This window comes from Cheilinus undulatus, linkage group 13 (genome assembly GCF_018320785.1).
Source record: "Cheilinus undulatus linkage group 13, ASM1832078v1, whole genome shotgun sequence".
NCBI lineage: Eukaryota > Metazoa > Chordata > Actinopteri > Labriformes > Labridae > Cheilinus > Cheilinus undulatus.
Window position 1 is genome coordinate 22,831,733 of NC_054877.1, and position 20,981 is coordinate 22,852,713.

The 20,981-nt window shown below is 38.6% G+C and overlaps 1 protein-coding gene across 2 annotated transcripts; it reads left to right on the forward strand.

Moving 5' to 3' along the window:
* Nucleotides 1-1,925: 1,925 nt before the first annotated feature.
* On the forward strand, nt 1,926-19,285 carry LOC121520528 (ranBP-type and C3HC4-type zinc finger-containing protein 1-like). Of its 2 annotated transcripts, none has more exons than XM_041804019.1 (9): nt 1,926-2,403; nt 9,411-9,585; nt 12,256-12,351; nt 12,452-12,593; nt 12,700-12,790; nt 14,154-14,439; nt 16,685-16,788; nt 18,269-18,370; nt 18,470-19,285. In XM_041804019.1, the coding sequence occupies exons 1-9, from the start codon at nt 2,140-2,142 to the stop codon at nt 18,518-18,520; spliced, it is 1,311 nt and encodes a 436-aa protein (XP_041659953.1). In that variant the 5' UTR covers nt 1,926-2,139; the 3' UTR covers nt 18,521-19,285. The 2 variants fall into 2 exon arrangements, with proteins under 2 accessions (XP_041659953.1, XP_041659954.1); XM_041804020.1 differs by having other exon boundaries at nt 18,272-18,370.
* Nucleotides 19,286-20,981: the final 1,696 nt, after the last annotated feature.

Genomic DNA, 20,981 nt, shown 5'->3' on the forward strand with positions numbered 1-20,981 from the left:
AACAGCTGACATCACTCCAGAAATGAGTCCTTGCACTGGTTGCAACATCTTTGATAATCATATTAATATGCCATAGTATTCATAATGCCTATGTTACTCAACCATTAAAGGAGCTATATTGCTTCAAAAAAGCAATTTGTAGTTTTTCCTGAGTGATCCAACCATTTAGAGATTTGTATGTGTAAGGCAGGTTGTTGAATGCTATGGAAAGGGCACAACAATCCATTTAATGTCCAACAAAATTACTATCTTTTCTTCCTGTTTCAACTGGACTTATTTTATTTATCTATTTATTATTTGTTTATTTGATAGTTCTGTAATAACATTGCAGAAAAATTAAAGAACTGTAAAGTTAATCTTTAAGCAGATGATGCAACAATATATTCCTCAGCACCCTCACAAAGTCAAGCTGTATCTCGGTTACAGTCTGATTCCAATGCATTCCTACGGAAGAGTATTAGGGCCACTGAAAAAAAAAATTGAGACGAATTTTTTTTTCACTCGTGAGAAAAAAGTCAGAATTCTGAGATTAAAGTCAGAATTCTGAGTTTAAACTCAGAATTCTGAGATTAAAGTCAGAATTCTGAGAAAAAGTCAGAATTCTGAGATTAAAGTCAGAATTCTGAGAAAAAAGTCAGAATTCTGAGTTTAATCTCAGAAGTCTGAAAAAAAATTTGAAACTTTTTTTTCATTTGAAGAATAAAGTCAGAATTCTGAGATTAAAGTCAGAATTCTGACTTTTTTCTCAGAATTCTGACTTTTTTCTCAGAATTCTGACTTTAATCTCAGAATTCTGACTTTTTTCTCACAAGTGAAAAAAAAAATTTCGTCTCAAAATTTTTTTTTTTCAGTGGCCCCAATACTCTTCCGTACATTCCAGCAAGCTCTAACTGATCCTAAACTAATACTAACCCCAACAAGACAATGTATATACAGTATGATTTTCTCAAAGCAGAGCACTGACCATCTTGATGCCACCTTGTATACATTATGTAATGTAAAAACTGAATGTGTTCAATAATTTGAGTATTGGGTATATGGATCTGTCTTTTAGGTCACATCTCACATTTAATGTAGGCCGGCTCTAGTTAAGTCAGCATAGAAAGCAGCACAGTATTCTGTTTATTTACAGAGCACTCATTGGTAAACTCCATCTTAAATGGCTTCTCTCCTGTCCATAAACATCTCAACCTGTACAACCAGATCTCAGAGCTGGATCACTTAAAAAAAAAAGCCAAGGTTTAGAACTGACTGGGGTAGGACTGCTTTAATATGGATGCAGCCATTATGTGGAATAATTTCCAATCGACTGTCAAACTGCCCCCTCTGGTATCATGTGGCATTTTAAAGAGGCTGTGTCTGAATCATACAAGGAAGTTGATTGCAACTGCTTTAAAATATGATTTATTAACCAGGGTATCGGTTTACAATGATACTATTGTAATTACCTTAACAATGTTATACATGTTTTTCTTATTATGTCTTTTATTTTTTTGCTACAGGGCAGCCCTGGAAAAGAGACCTTGGTCTCAGTGGGTATCTCTGCTAAAACAAAGGATAAATAAAATATAGGTAAATCTTAACATTACAAGTGCTTCAGGATTGCTCTCATAAAAGAAGAATACGTGTTTCACATTTAAATTTGCTATTGGATGTGTTACGTCTTTCTGTTTGTTTTGTTTGTGTTTAACGTTTGTACATTTTATAAATTTATTAAACTTGATTATACTTTTTGGCTTTGATAACTGATATTAGCTTCTTTGTGGTATTGAAATAATGATAATAATAATGTTTTTTTTGTTGTTGTTGTTGTTTTCTTTTCTTTTTTTTTTATCTTAAAGTATTGGTCTGTGGGGTATAGGGGTATAGTATAATATTCGACCTCCGAGTTTCTCTACGGACATAAATATAAGACGTACCGCAGCACTTCCTGTTTTGTTTTTCTTTCGCTCTGTGTCCACTCGGCTCGGGTCGATATGGAAGAATTTTCAAGGCGTGGAGACACCCACAGCCTCACCGTGAAGAAACACGGTCCTTTCGGCCACGGGTGGACCTTATAAAGCGAACACAAGCAGCGGGCAGCGGTCACACCTGCCGCGGGGCTTCAGACACCTTACTCCGCCTCTGAGTCCCCGCGACATGGCTCTGAGCTCGGGAGGCTGGGCTGCTCCAGCCCCGGTCTCTGCCTCATCCCAGCAGACTGCATGCGGTGGTCCCGCGCTCACGGCTTGCTGCAGCACCGTATTAATGTCAGTCCGGGTCTCGGTGTGCCATTCCGGGATCCGGCCCTTGTGCCTCCCCGGAGCTGGAAGCGAGGCTCTGCGGCTGCAGCTCAGCATGGACCCGAGCCGGGCCGGAGAGTTCCGACTAGCGCTGAGAGACACGAGCGGAAACCGCAGTGTGGTGAGATGTCATATATACACCTGGTTGTTCTTAACGTGTGGTGTCGTTAACCTCTCTAAACGTGGATGTCATGAACCAGTTTGTGAAATGTTGCATTTTATCTCCCGCGTAGGCCTGTAAACATACACGCCATTTTAATGGAAGCTTTCAGACTCAGCGCGAGCAGCATCACTGAAACAGAATTACTACAGATTAATGAAGGCATGCGACAATAAAAACAAAATCTACAACACATATAAATACTCACCTTGATTAATGTATTTACAAACAGATATCAGGAAAAGTGACAGTCTCCTCTTAACCTTTCTCATCCGGTTAAAGCTCCCATGTAAGCATTTAACAGGAAACCTCCACTTTCTGAAAAGCCTGTTAGCAACACTTTATGTTAGAGGGGTTTTAAGTTTCACTTTCTACTCCATGCTTTCTGTATTCACTTCACATTGAGGTTTGTTGTCAATCTTGAGTGGAACGCTCTAACTGGGCACAGTTTTTTGCTGTAAGACTCTGAGCTGTCAGCTATCAAAGAAACTAAAAGTTTTCAACGTTATGGTTGTCATTTGTGGCATGACAAGCTTGTTATTCAGTGCCTTTAAACATACCACCATCTGTTTCAAAACTGTACACCAGGGGTTTTCAGTTAGTTTGGCATGAGGGCCAGTTTCTGAAAAAGGAAAATGAAGAGCAGAGGAGATATCGTATCACAAATGAGTAGTAATTTGTATAAGTTCAATCAGAATGTTTTTCTCCTCCTCAGTTGGCAAAATCAGTCATAAGGGGTATAATACCGACTGGCTCTACATCTGAAAATGACTTTGTTGTCCATGCCACTGTTAGTGACTCTGATTTAGCTCTCACTTGTTCTGTACAAGCCTGAAAAATGGTGTGACATTATTGCTTATAAGACGAAGTTGCCCAAAAATCTTCTCACAGCAAACATCGGATTAAAGTTTTCTTAAATTTCTTGAAGTCTCATGAACAGTCAAGAGGAGAGCAGTTTATCTCTGCTGAAAATCAGCATGTCACTGTCTGACACGCATAATAATCCTACATTGATAATAATAGTACCTGAAACTGAGGTCTTACATCTTTCATCTCAGTCTGGAGCAGATGCAGGCTGGCCTCCACCTGTTTTTGTGCTGCTTCTTTTAGTACCCACTTTTACATACCCACAGTAAACGGCATATAATCATCACTCAAATCAAAATCGCATATGTAACCTTTGCTTTAGCTTGGTGTGGTGTTATTATCCCTGCAGAAGCCTGCTGATCAGAGGGTATAAGTGCGTGGCAGAAGGTGACAAAAAGCCAAAAGCAGCGTTGTAAATTAGTGCCTGACACAGAGGTTTTTTGTTTTTTTTGGGGGGGGGGGGGGGCGCAAATTAAGTGCTTTGTACACTTTTGACACAGTGTACAGGCAAGCCAACTTATTTTCATGGCCCATTTTTGTTCATAACTTGTTAAACTATGCGGATAAACGTTCCCATCTACAGCCATTATGCCGCGGATCTCTCTGAGCTCGTAATAACCACGGGAGCAACTTTCACAGAAATCACTGCAGGTTAATGCCACTACTACAGGGAAGTACCTCATACAACCCAACTTCAAAAATCCGAAATATCCCTTTAAGCATTGAATGACATGCATTTCATAAAGCTGCAGCTTTTTGGTAGCATTCAGGACTGACAAAGCCTTTCTATGAGATGTAAAGAGTGGTTACAAGTGTAACAGTGAATAACGAATACAAATTGTACACAAAATGGAACGTATGTGGGTGTAAACAGGAAGTAACACTTTCATTTACATCCATTTATCACCAGCAAATGAATATAGAGGATCTAACTGCTCAGCTGACTCTTTGCTCCCATAAATCTACACTTTATTTCTGAAGCAACATTAAGAGTTAAATTGTATTTGTTAAATGTTGAGTATACTCTTTTAGCCTTTGTTCACCAGAGCAAGATAAACTGCTTTACTCTGTGATAACCTGAGTGCTCAGCTCTGGAAAAATCCTGCTGTGAATGAGGAGGGGTGAGTCAGAGCCTGCTCATTATACCTGAGCCTGATGAGTGTGGGATGGAGGATATGAATATGAGATGAGATGGCACCTGTATGTTTCTCTTAAATAATGAATCTCCTTCCTGGAGAGAGAGATTGCTCTGTAGGCCCCAAGCCCACCTCAGGACCTTAGTGGCTCTGATAGATTACGCAAAGGGCAAACAAAAGCTCTGTGTTCTGTTGTGTTTTTACACCTTTAGGTAGTCATGATTGATCTAACAGCTATTTGAGTGGTTGTTTTTTGTTTTGTTTTTTTATAGCACAGTGATAAAAACTTTGAACCGATTAGCTGACATCTATTTTTATATTGTAAGTGGATTGGGAAAATGTGTTTTGGGGCTTTGGCATCAGGTTGCTACTCAGTAGTTGTAATTATACTGTATGGAAAAGTCAAATTACATAACCCTGGCACACTTTATTGAATTTGGAGTCAAAGCATGCCAGCAGTTGAATGTTAAGAATTTATGCTGCATACGACATTATCGGTCTATCGTCAGATCTCTTGGCCTGTGTAATTTCCAAATCATTTCACATTGCACAAAGTAATTCCCAAGTAGACTTTATTCTAACAAGTTAAAACCTTATACTCTCATAAAAATAATCAAGGTTACTTTCTTTTAGTTGAAAAAATCTCCTCCGGAGTCAGAGAAGAAAAATTCTACATTGTTTTCTCAAACACATCACATGTTTAGTGTGTGCTGCACTTTTCAGCCATTTGTTGAGCAGTTTTAACCATGACCATTTTTAGCATTATAGCAATATGAGCATTAACAATTTTAAAAACAATGTAAAGGTAAAAAAAAAATGTCAATGTTGATGTTCATAATCAGAGTTCAGTTGTCTGCATTAGTGCTGTTGTGGTCATGCAGCAGTGATTCCCTTCCAGACGTTGTTTTTTTTGTTTGTTTTTTTTCTTTTTAATCCCACTTTTCAGGCTGACAACAGGATTTATTTTCTCTCACATCTCTTACCAAGAGACTGACACCATAACAAGGGGAGAGTTATTTTTGCCATATTACATACTTCAGTGTTAGGGATGAGTATCAAAATCCGGTACTGACATGATAACGTTACCAGCTGATACCTATTTGTCTGAATTGCAACACATCTATTGATACTTAGCTAATTTCTATAACCTGCCACCACAGATGAAAGGCAAGAAACATGTGTGATTCACGTGTTAAGTTTCCTTCTCTTATCCCATGTAAAACACCAGCAACGACACCGTATGAAAAATATCAATAAACGAAAAACAATATTTAAAAAACAACAATACTCAACCCTATTCAATGTTGTACACTCTTGGAGCAAGGCAGGTTGAATATATGCACATCGTTACTTAAACGATGACTGTTATCAACACTATTTCCATGCTTTGATTGTCCAGAAATACTAATTTCATAAATCCCATGTGGACTTTGTTGAAAGTTGATTTCGACATCCAGATCTACACTGTCTGATTTTTACACCATATTGATAAAAGAGGGTCAGTGTGCCTTTATTTGAGCTGTTGGTTGGCAGCCTGATTTTGATGTTTCACTCAGCTTTAGTACCATCAGATAAACCTTTAGATAGATATCAGCTACCCTCAGGTTAATTCATGCAAGTTTAATGGTAAAAAACACATCAGTAAGATGATGAAAACTGAATGGCAAACTCCTGGTGATGTAAGGTAGTACTGGGAATTTAATCAGGTTCCAATTTCAGTCACAATTTTGGCTTCCTACAATCTTGAAAACAAGATAACCATGATTAAGCAACTATTGTGCCTCATTTTGTCCAAATGTTTCTGTGTTTTTTGTGATAATTTTTCCATGAATGTAAATATTTTTGTTTATCATTGTTATTGTATGTCATTATTTTACATATTAATGTTTTTTTTCAGTCATTTATATTTATGTGTTGTCCATGTAAACAAAATTGGTTGGCATGTTTTCCTGAGTGCCCATGTTTTTACCTTAAATGCCCTGATTATATAAAGGCGTCTACCTTAATCCTTGGCTTTAGTGAGGGTGCCTGAGGGCCTCTGGCTCCCTCGCAGCCTAAAAAAACCCTTTTTGTATTAATTTAGATTCATGTTGAAAACACAGTTGTTGTAGTACACATGAAGACAGCATTCAGATAGAGTTCTAGCTGATAAGTTCTATTTCTTTTTCCGAATATATCAGTTTTATTTATGGCAATGTTGATCAATGTTATTCCACAAGGCGTATTTTCCTCCTATTGCTCTGATCCATTTGCAGCTGGTATTTTGGTTTCTTAGTTATTTTCTCTTTCTGAGCAAGTCTTCAGAGGGCAGAATTGCCTCACACACTTGAGAAGTAAAACAGATCAGCTTCCAGAATTTAATCTGCAAATATTTTGATCATCCATCTTAATGTAAAGGGTTTTTTTTATTTATTTTAAGCAGAAATTGAAAACGCTCACTCATTAAAGCCTCTTTAGTGTAAGGGATTGCAGCTTTTTCACATTTAATTCAAACTTTATTTCACTGAAATTATCATTTTTGTCATCGTTAAGAACCAATGCAATTGAGGTTGTCAACATTTTTGATGCTTCATCAATACTAAAGAATACTACATGTTTTAAAATGATGCAACCTCTGTTACTTTAGTGAAAGTAGTAGTAGTAGTTTAGCCCATTGGCTTCCAGCCTGGAGTCTGGACCCCCTAGGGGGAATGCCACAGCTTCCGGGGGGGGGGACTGAAGTGGTCAAAATTAGGTTTGAATATGAAACTTAGCATAAAAGTACAAAAAAATGTGTTTGGTATATAATTTCTTTGGTAGATTCTAAACTGTTTTACATTGGCAGAGAATGGCAAGTTTTTCATGGGTCTAGTCAAAATACTCAGCTCTGCTGCTCACCACACAAATGTATTTGCCTTACAAATGTGGTAGTGAAATAAAGAGTCTTTCCAATGGTACAAGATTTCATGTGAAGAATTGTTTTTGCAACAAAGTAATAATCTACAAAACACACATCCTTACTTTTTGTGTTCATTTTTAACACTCTGCTTGGTTCATAGAAAGATCTTTTGGTAGTACAGGCCTGTTTTACTGGTATTTTATCACTAAAACAATTCAACTTGACAATGATCTCTGACATAAATGTGTCAGGTTGTTTGGGGGTTGATCCTTAAGGGGGGGTTATCATTTTTTACGATACAAGTAGAGGGTGCTCTGAGGAAAAAGGTTGGGTACCACTGGTTTAGCTGATATCCACCCTTTGGCAGATATCAGCCATCGGCTAGTAATGGGGATGTGAATGGATATAAGTTGATGGTGTTTATCTGTTGTGTCTTAACAATTTAATGCCAACATTTAGCACATCTAGCTGCTGATTCTGAGCACAGATTAACTATTGGGCAGATGATGTGACCTGTTGAACAAACTGATCTGTTTCCTGGTTAAACATGAGAAACGTTGGCACTGTGGGAGGGTTACACCAAAATAAGTAATCTAAAAACACTGGTATTGGCCTTCAGCCAAGTTGTTATTTTAAAAATCTGTCTGGGCATCAGTCCTGTTTTACAATTGGTGCAATTATATTCCCATCAGTAATACCTTGGCAACACTGCAAACCCCCAGAATGATCAATGTATTTGTGCAATTTAGACAGTGTGTAGTGTCGAGTTTGCCTCCATGTTTTTGGTAATTAACAGCCAGAAGTTATCCAATATTGGCTGCCCACAATCAATATTTTGTTGCTGTGGTATAAGAACAGGTATTGGTATCATCTGATTTGAACCAACACGAACAAAAGTTTGAAATGACAGTCCTGTTCTGAATAGACGTTTCTAGACTTTGTTCATCATAGTGTAGATCTTTTACTATTTTCTGGCATTTTATGCATAAAACCATTCATCTAGTGATGAGTCTGTGACTAATCAGTCTGTGGGCTGATTAGGTATTGAGGTAATGATGGTACTCAGAGACTGTGGGACACATTTCATAACAAGGACAACATCTGTCCTCTCTTCCCTTAGCCATCATGGGCCGTCACTGCAGACGCGCACACTCCAACACTGCAGAAGTTGACCCTTCATTGCACTTTGCCTTTTTCACCCCGTCCTAACTTCTCTCCAAAATTTTTCCTTTGTTTGTCGAGTTCACTCTGTGCAGTCTCCCGAAAAACCCGACACGCTCCGAATCGCCTTTTCATCTCTGTAGAATCTCAGTCAGACAGATTCTCCCCTGATGATGGAGCGGCTTCTTGATTTGCACGGTTTCCCTTTGATCCCGGCTTCTTTTAGCTCTGCTGTCTGGGCTGGCAGACTCCTCGCACACAATTTTAGCAGAGTGTATTTGCACGCACACACACTGCAGTAGGAGTCAAATCCCTCCACAACTGACTAAAGCACCCTAATGATTCTCTCCATCGCCACAGTGAATGTTAGACTGCAGATTATGTTTAAAATCTGCTCTGCAAAACTCGCTCTTTTATTCTTCATCTCTGTGACAATTTTACTTTCTCTCTACTCGGTTAGAGGGAATTATTTCCTTTTTTTTATTCTATAATCATTTTGCAAGGAAGTTGTATAATTATCCATGTTTTGTTCTTTATTCTCCCTACATGAAACATATCCAGAACTTCATATAAAGCAGAGAGAAAAGCTTTGGGACATTGTTTTACAGCCATTGTGTGTTTACTAATTAGGCCATAATTCAAGTAGTAATGCCCCTAAATATTACTAATTTACCAGTTTTGTTGGTTATCTAATATTACCTGGATTTTGCACATAACAGTCTGTCTATGAGTCATTGTAGAGGTTATAAACAGTTCAAGCTTTAATCAGTGTGAAAATAACTGTAAGCCAAATCCCCAGAACTCTAAGTAGGTAACCAGAGGGCTAGAAGTCAAACTGTACTGCATTCTTACAGAATGAAGTGTGGCAACTTTTTCTCAAGCTGTATCAATTAACTAAATGTTTTTTTGTTTTACTCTACTTTCAGTTCATTGCAGAGTTTGACCTGCGCTTGGTGCAGTATGAGGTCAAGTCCTCACGCTGCCATGAGATGCGTCTTGCTGCTCCGCCCCATGACTGCATCCGCTTCAACTTCCGCTGCGACCGGGAAGCCGAGGAGTGGGCCACAGTGGTGATGTCATCACTAAGAGAGGCACACAGAGGTAAGTTTAATAACTGTTTTATTTATCATTCATCCCTGCCTGCTTTGTCTGTGAACAATAAAAGAAAGGGACAAATAATAGCCACTTACAATGATGCTGACTCAGTAATTAAGTCAGGACCATTTTGTCAAGAAACACACATGAATTGCAGTTATAAATGTTTGTCTTTATTAGCAGGTATTAATTTGCTCTTATTACCTCTGCCAAGGAGGTTATGTGATTGGGAGGGTTTTTTCGTTTGTTAGTTAGCTAGTTTGTTAGCAACATAACTCAAAAAGTTAAAGACGGATTTTGATGAAATTTTTTAGGAAATGTCCGAAATGGCACAAGGAAGAACTGATTAGATTTTGGGAGTGATTCAGATCACCGTCTGGATCCAGGAATTTTTCAAAGGATTCTTCACTATTGGGAGATAGGGCTAATGGTGGAGGTCTGCGCTCTCCGAGTGCTTTTCTAGTTGCTGTTATTTATATTTGGTGGTGTTGCTGTTCTGGTGTCACCCTGCTCTTCCTCAAGCCTATGTGGAAAGCACGAAACAGGAACAACACACATTCCTGCTCTTGCTGTAGCTAGAAGGATAACCAGGGGCAGGGGGAGAAGCAGCAATAAACCCAGAGCAGAGCAGGCATCAGCAACAACAGAATGTCACTGATAAAGTCATATATAGCATAAAGGAGGAGCTGGGGTGGAGGAGGGTTGCAAAAAAGAGCTTGCAGAGGGGGCAGCAAAGAGTAGGCAGGCTAGAGCAGTTTCCTTATGGTAGCATGAGTGCAGTTAGACAATAGCGTGCTTAAATAGAATCAGCTGGTCATCATCCGATGAGGGCTTGTTGAGAACATCTGATCTACACCGTTTTCCACATTATTAAGCAAATGACATTTTTGTCTTATTTTCCTAAATATTTATGCAAATGACAGTCAGAGTATTTTTCAAGTCATCAGCCATTAGAGCATAATTCAAATGTTTTTGAACAAACTTTATGATGATAACCTTAATTTTTTTTTAAATAAAAACCTCAAAATGCACTTTTCCACATTATTAAGCAGGCCACAGGTTGCAAGCAATATGGAAAAGAAAAAGATCTCTCTTCTGCTGAAAAGTGTCAAATAGTGTAATGCCTTGGACAAGGAATTAAAACATTCGATATTTCCTGAAAAATTAATTGTGATCAACGCATTGTGAAGAAATTTGTGGCTGATTCAGAGCACAGACGGGTTCATGCAGATAAAGGCATAATGAGGAAGGTTTCTACCAGACACATTCATCGGATTAAGAGAGCAGATGCTAAAATGCCATTACAAAGCAGCAAACAGGTATTTGAAGCTGCTGGTGCGTCTGGAGTCCCACCAACCTCAAGGTGTAGGATCCTCCAGAGGCTTGCAGTCGTGTATAAACCTACTGTTCGGCCGCCCAATCCATTGCTCACAAGTAGAAACGGTTGCAGTGGGCCCAGAAATACATGAAGACTCATTTTCAACCAGTCTTGTTGACTGAGTGCCGTGCAACCCTGGATGGTCTAGAACTTCCCATCCTCCCCAAAAAGATTGTTAGGAGAATATATATCAATTTAATCCGTAAATCCCGACAGATATTAAAGAAACTCCAAAACAGTTAAGACTGAAACTGTTTTTTCTGGAATTACTTAATTGTTATGGGTTTTCTTTTCTAGAAATCCACCTGTCAGTCAAATATTTACCTTTTATTTATAGTATTTTAATTTCATAAACAGGGAATTTCAATGCAAATGCTTGGCTTTTAGATAAAATAACATTACTCAGAAAGTGTTTTGTGGGGATTCATGAACCTGCCATTTATTTTAATTTAATCAGGCATCTGCAAAGTCACTTACATTTTCTTGTTTAATATTAATCTCTTTAAACATACCTGGTCCAGCAAAGTCTTCTAAAGTAGCATCAATGACTCTAAAGACACTTAAATCTTCTATAAGTCAAGTGGCAAGCAGCAAAATAGAATGTTAAACAGTGTCTCCAGTTAATCCAACACCAGTTAAACTGTGACACCAGTTGTATACAACAACCAAAATAAATGATAAAAAAGCTCTCCATTTTTCCTGCAGCTGTCTAAATGGCAAAAAGCCCCACATGTAATCTTAGAAAATAGTCATAATAACAAGCATCCTGGTGTGTAAGCTGCTTCTCAGCCACTCTGCTTTATGACTTCTTCTCTCTACTGACTGTGGTTTTTTAGTACTCTCGTAATATAGCATTACATGTGGAGGGAGTAAAGTTTTGAAAATTTTTCAGAAGGTAACTTTTGCCTGCAAGAAAGACTTTGGAGAGCTGAGTGAGCTCCTTTTTGGGATATTAATCACTGTCTGTTGAAGAATTTAGTGTCACACTGTCGAGGCCACTTTTCAAAGTTGAACATGATATTAGGGCTGAACTTTAAGCTGAAAAGAGTTATTAAGAAGCTATTTGTGAAGTCTTGTCAGCTAAAGTTGCTACACAAAAAGTGTGTGATTACATTTAGATACTTAAGGAGTATTAGAGTGCCTGTGGGCTGAAAACCTTCTGTTATTGAAGGACTCTGCCAATTTGTGTTTAGGAACTCTATACCTTTATCAGCCAAACTGATATTAGTAGTTGTTTGTGTTTGTTGACACATTTTGAGCTCTTTTGTAACAAAGTTCTCTTGTTTTTCCACTGACAGTTGCAAATATCAATACATGTGAATCAGACGGCAGACATAGCAGCACAACAGCAGCTTCTACCGAGCAGTGGAGCTCAGCCTCACTGCCGCTCACTGGTGTGTATCTCTGTTTACTGTCATGTTTCTTCTCTCCCTGCTCAGGACGTGCTCTAAAAATGTCATCTTTGACTACTTGTCTCTTTTGTTTTTTTTTTAGAGGAGCTGTGCCTGGAGCTCGCCAGGGCGATCGAAGCAGGGGACACTCAGGCAGCCTCACAGCACGCCGCTGCGATGGCCCAGCAGAAAGCAGCGCTGACGATTCAACTGACAGAGAAGAACTACACAGACGGAGAGATCAGGTGGGGAATGAAAAGTGTTTAGGATTCACTCAAAGTTTCTGTGACTGGTATTTCTTGTAATTTATTTGTTTCTCTGCTTCTCATGCTGCCATATGTTTTTTTACAGTTTATCTGTAGTCGTGGAGGATGTTTCGTCATCCTGTTGTGTCACAGTCAAAGTCTTTCCTTACATGAATGTGGCTGCACTCAAGCAACAGGTGAGAGAATCATCAGTGAAGCAATAATTACGGTAACTATAAAAGTATTCACCCCCTTGGATGTTTTACCCTTTTATTTATTTTATAAATCAATCATGGCCAATATGATTTGGCTTTTTTTTTACAAAAATGTACAAAAAAAAAACCCTTTAATGTCAAAGTGAAAACAGATATCTACAAAGTGATGTCAATTAAATAAAAACATGTGATGTAAAATAAGTGACTGCATAAATATTCACCCCTTTTAAGTCAGTATTTAGTAGATGCACCTGTGGCTGCAATCACAGAACTGAGTCTGTATGGATAGGTCTCAATCAGGCTTGCACATCTGGACACTGCGGTTTTTACTCCACTCCTCTTTGCAAATCTGCTCAAGCTCTGCAGGTTGCACAGGGATCTATAGTTCTCGTGCAGACTGAATAAGATTGTTCCCCAGGATTTTGTCATATTTTGCCAAATTCATTTTACCCTCTACCTTGACGAGCCTCCTGGGCCAGCTGTGGAGAAGCACCCCAACAGCATGATGCTGCCACCACCGTGCTTCAGTGGGGATGGTGTGTTTGTAGTGATGTGCAGTGTTTGGTGTCCGCCAACATTGTGTCTTGTCTGATGGCCAAAAAACACCATTCTGTTCTCTTCAGGCCAAAGAACTTTCTTCAACTTGATCATGGAGTCTCTCACATGCCTTTTGATGAACTCTAGTTGAGATTTCATGAGTTTTCAGTGGCTGTCTCTTTGCCACCCTACCATAAACTATGACTGATGGAGAACACGGCCAACAGTTGTTGTATCCAGAGTCTCTCCCATCTCAGCTACTGAAGCTTGTAACTCCTTCAGAGTAGTAACACATAGGTGTGTTAGTGGCCTCTCTCACTGGTTTCTTTCTTGCACAGTCACTCAGTCACGGACTGATCTAGGCAGATTTACACGTGCTTTATTCCTTCCATTTCTTAATGATGGATTTAACTGAACTCCAGGGGATGTTCAGTGCCTTGGAATTTTTTGGTATCCCTCCCCTGACTTATACTCTTCATTAACATTTTCTCTGAGCTGCTTGGAGTGTTATTTTGTCTTCATGGTGTAATGGTAGCCAGGAACACTGATTAACCAGTGACTGGACCTTCCAGACACAGGAGTCTCTGTACTACTATTACTTAAGAAAATTAATTTGTAGAAATCTGTTTTCTCTTTGACATTAAAGAGTTTGTTTTTATTTTTTGTCAAAAAGCCAAATTATATTGATCATGACTAATTTATGAAATCAATAAAAGGGTGAAACATCCAAGGGAGTGAATGTTTTTATAGCTACTGTAAGTAGATCCAGTATCTGCTCTAGCTGACTCACTCCACCCTCATTCTTCAGGTGTTCCTCGAGTACGGTTTCCATCCTCGCGTGCAGCGCTGGGTCATCGGTCAGTGTTTGTGCACTGAGCCGAGGTCGCTGGCCTCCTATGGGGTGCAGAAGGACGGCGATACGGCATACCTCTACCTGATATCTGCCCGACAGGCCCGCATTACCCGCCAGCTGTTCCAGCAGGACCTGGAGAGCGCCTTCCTTGCTCCACCCCTCCCACCAGGCAACGGCCCCACCTCCCAAGACTGGAGGGGCTACAATACTCTGCCTTCAAGGCTCATCCATAACAAACAGGGTGAGCTTTACAAATGTAACTATTCTGTGAAAAAGTGCAGATGAAAAGTGTGGGAATTAAGATACTAGATACCTGGTGATGTATGTGAGCTTCGGAGACTTCAGTCTTTTGCATAAATGAATGCAAAAGATTCGCCGCTTAGTTTTAAATTCCAGTTTCAAAATATTTATTTGCTAAATCTCTTACAAACAATGTGATGATTTGCAAAGCAATGAAACCCCATAACACACTGGAAATAGAACAAAAACAACATATTACATTTTTAAACTGACACCATGTCTCTGTTTTTGGAAATGTATACACTCAATTTGAATTTGATGCTGACAACATGTTTCAAAAAAGTCTGGACAGCAGCAACAAAGATTAGAAAAGTTGTCAAATGCTAAAAAAAAAAAAAAACACAGGATTGAGCACCTTACAGTGAGTTTTCAAACACATGTACTTCAGTATGGAGTTGGTCACCCTTTTGCTGCTGTAACAGCCTCCACTCTTCTTGGAAGACTTTCCACAGCAATGTGCCCATTGCTTCTGTAGAGCATTTATGAGATCAGGCACCAGTGTTGGACATGAAGACCTGGCTCACAATCTCCAACTAATTCATCCCAAAGGTGCTCAGTGGGGTTGAATGCGAGGCTTTGTGAGGGCCAGTCAAGTTCTTCCACACCAACCTCATCGAACCATGTCTTTATAGTCCTTGCTTTGTGCACTGGGGCACAGTCATGTTGGAATAGAAAAGAGCCTTCCCCAAACTGTTGCCACAAAGTTGGAAGCATAGCAGTGTCCGAAATGTGTCGGTACGATGAAGCATTAAGATTGTCCTTCACTGGAGGTAAGGGGCCTAGCCCAGACTCTGAAAAACAGCCCCATATCATTTTCCCTCCTCCACCAAATTTCATAGTTGACATAATGCAGCCAGGCAGGGAACGTTCTCCCAGCATCCACCAAACCCAGACTCACCCATCTGACTAACAAACAGAGAAGTGTGATTCATCATGCCACAGAACATGTTTTCTCTGCTCCACAGTCCAGTGTCTGTGTTCTTTAAACCACTCCATCTGACCCTTAGCATTGAATTTGGTGATGTGAGGCTTGCATACAGCTGTGAGGCCATGGAAACACATTCATGGGACTCCTGCTTCATGGCTAAGCTGCTGTTGCTCCTAAACGCTTCAACTTTCTAATAACATCACTCACAGTTGACTGTGGGATATCCAGCATGGATGAAATTTCACAAACTGTTTTATTGCATCCATCACAGCACCACGTTTTAAGTCACTGAACACTACAGAACAATCCATTTTGTATCACTAATGTTTGCAAATGGAGACTGCATGGCTAGGGGCTTGATTTTATACATCTGTAGCAATGAGTCTGATCGACACACCCGAGTTCAATAATTAACAAGTGTGGCCATATACCTTTGTCCATATTGTAGTATGGATAGTGTAGTCCAATACATCCATTTTTACTTTCTATAAGTTAATTTAAGAAAATGCACGTTTTTGATCTTCTGGATGGATTATTAATGGTCTGTATTTACAGCAGAGCAAGGATTTATCAATGTGTGATCAAGCTTGGCTTTTAATGAAAGAGAAGGAGAGTGCTCATGATGGGCTCAGGAACACTTTAAAAAGGGGGCATACCTACACATGGCATTGGGGTCCCGCACAATGCTGACAGGAACCACCAATACCAAGTGATACATAGGTTTTGGAGCAATATGCTTCCAAATGGTCAACATTCTGCAAATATTACACCAGCATGGCTATTCTCTATTAAAAATGAGGTTTCAGTGTTTTGCAAAGCATCACGTTGTTTATTTATTTACATTTAATACAAAGTCCCAACTCATTTGAATTTGGGCTTGTAAATTAAAGGGTTTAAGTCAAGTTCATGTTATCCTTTAAGCCTAAAACTGTTGTAATTTCCAAACCAGCAAAACATATACTTCTGCTGCATTCAAAACCCTTTTTTCTCTGTGATTCATAACTTTTTTATAGTAACGAGGTCTGACTTTTTAATATCAATAACCTTTCTAAAGTTCTCAATCTTTGTAATATTGTAACTTTTCATAATATTGTTTAAAACATTTACAAAACTTCCATTCTCTAATACTATCCCATTTTAATCCAAACTCTAGTCCTTGCAGTTATTCAAGTACAGCATGAATACCAGACTCCTTACAAATACCAAATTCAATGTAGAGAAAAGAAGGTTTAAAAACTGTCTTTTTTGTGAACTTTAGGGAGCCCAAGTGGTGGAGCCGACAGAACGGGTGACGTCAAAGATGTTCTTGACATTGAGAATCTGCAGCTGAATGATCACAGCAACAAAGCCAGTAAAACACAGGTATGCCAGAAGTCTGATGGGTTATGAAAGAGGGACACAAAAAGTAATCTGATTGATTTCAGAAGAAATTTAGCTTTTGCCAGTCTAACACAAAGAAGGCAAGCATGCAGTGTGCTGAATCAAAGCTGACAATTTGCCTCTGGCATCTCAATACTCTGTTTTCCCAGTGAGAGAGGATAGGAGTCAACTGCCAAGTTATGCTAGAAATTTATACTCTTAAAAAACAGTTTTTGCCTATATTCTGAAAATTGCATTTTTCTTCAGAGCTGTTCAAAATGATTTATTTCTTTTCTTGTTTTTAGATAATGGTCTGTTTTTTATTATGTATTTTATTCAAGGCTTGGGAAAAAAATGCAATTGTAAAAAAAAAAAAAACACCTCTTTATAAATTTGATTTTAATTTTGACAAAAATTAGCCAATATAATTATTTAACACTTTCTAGTGTGCTCATAAGTTGGAATGTTTGGCTGCTTATTGTCTGCCTGTAACTTTATTAACTGTACTGCTGCCATTTTTGTCCAGGACACTCTTGAAGAAGAGATTCTTTTCTCATTAGGGTTTTCCTGGTTAGTTAAAGGTTACATAAATAAAATAGATAAATGATATTAAACTTGTTCAATACTGAGCGCCCTCCGCTCAAGATAATGTGAAATATAGCCCAACATTAAAACCATACAAATCTCCTTTTCTAGGGTTTATTGGTGATGAGGAAATGTTACATAAATTTATGGTTCATACATTTTTCATGCCTTTAATTGTATGTAGACTCAGAAGAAGAGGTAAATGATTAACTGAGAGGCATGTTATTTTTAAAAGCATTAAACGCCAAACTCAAGGTTTCAGTGGTGTATCAGCCTGGATTTTTTATTTCCCTTTTTTAATCCAAGCATGAAAACAGAATTACAAAAACATAGCTGAATCTGTTTCTAGTAAGAAAAAGCAAAAATTCATGTTTTACCCTTTTATTGATTTATTTTAAATCAATCGTGGTCAATATTATCATTCAAAGAAGATGGCTGCCAATGCAGGGAAGAAAACGAGCTTCAAATGTAAATTTCTGTGTTAATAGAGATCTAAAAATTACGAAAACCACTCAATATCTTAGTATAATGTTATTTTATGGATTATTTGCCTTTTTGTAGCGTAACATTTACTTTTATTTTTATGATGGTAAGCCGGTAACCGTGCCGTCGCGAACAAGCCTACGAGTTACAACTTGGGTGGCCATTTGTCCGGCTTTAGGCTGGACAGTCCAGAATTTCAATGCCTTTCTGGTGTCCGGCGCAGCATCAAGCCGGACACATACTTGTCCTCCTTTTGGAGAACATAACACAGCATGTACATCTTAAAGAATTTCTTTTAACACACTACCTCACTGAAGAGGCTAAAAGGAGTTTTCAAAGAGATTCATAAAACGAATCTGAACTTTGTCTGACTTTGATGTAAAAGTTTTAACAGCTCAAACTCTCATTGTCTCAGCAGACAGAGTGGGCTTGTCCCTCATGCACTTTCATCAACAAGCCGTCACGTCCAGGCTGCGAAATCTGCGCTACAGCCAGACCTGACTCACACATCCATCAGGTACAGCATAATACCTTAGCCAATCAATACTTCTCTGCTTCTCTTCATGTCCATTCCCCTTAGTGACAGCCTCTTTATGTGTTCTGTTCTCTCACAAAGGAGAAAGGGAGGAGGGACGACCGAGGAGAGTCTGGATTAAGCAGCAGCTGACTGCCCATCATCGCTGTCTGCTGGCCGTCTCATCTCACTCACGTACACACGCATAACCACACATCCATGCACAGAGGAGATGCTAAATCTGCCTCTAACATGTTGACAAATACTCACATAAAGCCTGTCGAGTGCACTGAGAGTCCTCTGACAGCTGTCTGGCTGCTAACGACCGGAGTGTTTGAAGCACTGTAGCATGACGCAGAGCTGCACTGGCCGAGGATTAGACCACAAACTGCAGACAGAGAGCGTCACATCAACATGGACATGATCATGACATACATTTGGACTGACCTCTTTGTTATTTATTTAACAGGGTGTATGTGTGTGGTGCAAACACAGACGGCCTGGTATTTATTTTAAGGGAGAGAGACGTGATGTGAGTTCTTTAGTTTCTGATGGAAAGAAAGAGGGACTTTCAGTTTGTGCAACTGTGAAGTGAGAGAAAAAGGTGTAGCCTTGTGCAATGCCCTGCTGTGTAAGTTTGTCTGTGCGTCATCCATTGGTGGCAAAATCATGCAGGATGCCGTGGCTGAGGAAAGACGGTGTGTCACGTTTACAGGGTGTTCAAGTGCTTTTATTTTTTATATCGTTGTGTTATGTGTTTTCTTTCTAACAGGACGCATTGAGTACTTGATGTACGTTTTAGCAGTTGATCTAATTTTACCCAGTTCTCTCTCAGCTGTGACAGCAATGGAATGACCTGTTTTCAGTACATAAGATTGTAAAATAATGCATTAGCTGAATAAACATAATGGAACAAAACACACTCAGTCTGGTCATGTTTTTCAGGGATTCAATAACTGAAAAAGTACTTTCAGTACACAGCCTAAAGAAAGATCTTGTTTGGTCATCTCTCAAGAGTCATATTTTACTTTATTCATTTAAAGCCATGGGTCTAGACTGGTGGGTCAGGAACCAAAAATGAATTGCAAAGCAATTTTCAGTGGATTGTGGATGTATGCCTGGAAAAAAATATTTGGCAAAAAGTCTGTAATATGCTGTATTTTTAAGAAAATGTCTCCATGTTTTTGTTTTGTCACATCTTTTTTTTTCCTTTTCAAATCCATGCTACCACGTTTTTCATTAAAACGTTTGGGTATGGTTAAAAAAATCTTAACTTTGGGCCAAGACTGGTCAAAAGCGGGCAGTAGTGAGTCCTGACTGCAGGTCAATTGAGAGCCACTGATTTAAAATATATATAATGCAAGATAAAACATTGATGTAGTCTCAGTGAAGTCACCCTTTGGTTTCTGAAGAGGTGTTACAAAGCCTATACTGGAAATGCTGACTCTAACTTCTGATGAATTTTGAAATAGGTAAAAAAGTGGAGTTAAAGTGGTCAAATGAATCTTGGATCTTTAAGCATAAAACATTCAAGCTGATTTTGGCCCGAGTCCGTCCCCTCCTACCAAAAAGTTAGCGAAAGCCTTATTGTCTGACACTTAAAAGATCATCTTGCCAGATTTTTCTGTGGTGTGAGGTGAGTTAAGAGTGATTACACACTCTCTGATCTGCCAATTTGAAACTGTAAATATTAAACATGTTCATTATTGACAATCAGCCATGCCCCTTATACCTTAGGAGTCCACAATCAAGCCGGCATGACTTCATCATGTGCTATTTTTGTCACTTGATAGCATGCAGACAGTCACATTTTGCATTGCAATCACTTTGTGTGAAAGTGGAATTTTCACTTTTTTCACTTTCAGTTTTTCTTTGATGTAAAAAGGTCAGTTATAACAGGAAATGTGATCATTTGAATTTGATATTAAGATTAATTTTACACATAGGGTACAGTGTTCCATACTGTACTGGCACTGGTAATTTTCCATAACTTTTGCATTTTTATGCCATTAAAAATCCTTAGATTTTTACTATCTGCTAATATTACTTCTTAATGAAGTCTTTGTAATTTAATTCTTGTAGTTGTTTACATGAAATAATTTACAGCAGGGCGATTAAAAAAATGCCCATGAATATATGAGTGTTTTTCTGCATTTAGCTTAATTTTGACTCACTTATACAACTTTGTATGTTTAATATGCACTCCTAAGGAATCCGTCACTGTCTGGGAATTAAAAGAATGCCATATTTTTCTCCATATACTTAGGTACAAAAATTAATCTAAACTTGGGCATTGTTTAGTTGACAAACAGCACATATGGATATATATGTATTCTGTGTAAACATTAAGTTTTAAATTGATATTTGTAATTTTACCACTTCAGTGTGTAGTTTTACAACATTTTCTAAATTTCTAACTTTTGAAAAGACAAATTAATAATATTTTGATTTATTCATATACAGTGCTTAACAAATTTATTAGACCATCTGTCATATTTGTCTCAGAGACCATCCAGCATCATGAAGTGCTGTAATGCGGACTCTTCATTTTCAGTGAGCTCTCCACGTTTTACCATTTTGAACAGGAATGAGGGATTTCAAACTGAATTCACCC

Bases quoted from the DNA above. Each gene is read 5' to 3' on its own strand.
- LOC121520528 (XM_041804019.1), top strand. From the start codon at position 2,140: ATGGCTCTGAGCTCGGGAGGCTGGGCTGCTCCAGCCCCGGTCTCTGCC. The intron at 12,594-12,699 runs GTGGGGAATGAA...GTTTTTTTACAG, and splicing joins TACACAGACGGAGAGATCAG to TTTATCTGTAGTCGTGGAGG. The intron at 18,371-18,469 runs GTACAGCATAAT...TCTCTCACAAAG, and splicing joins CTGACTCACACATCCATCAG to GAGAAAGGGAGGAGGGACGA.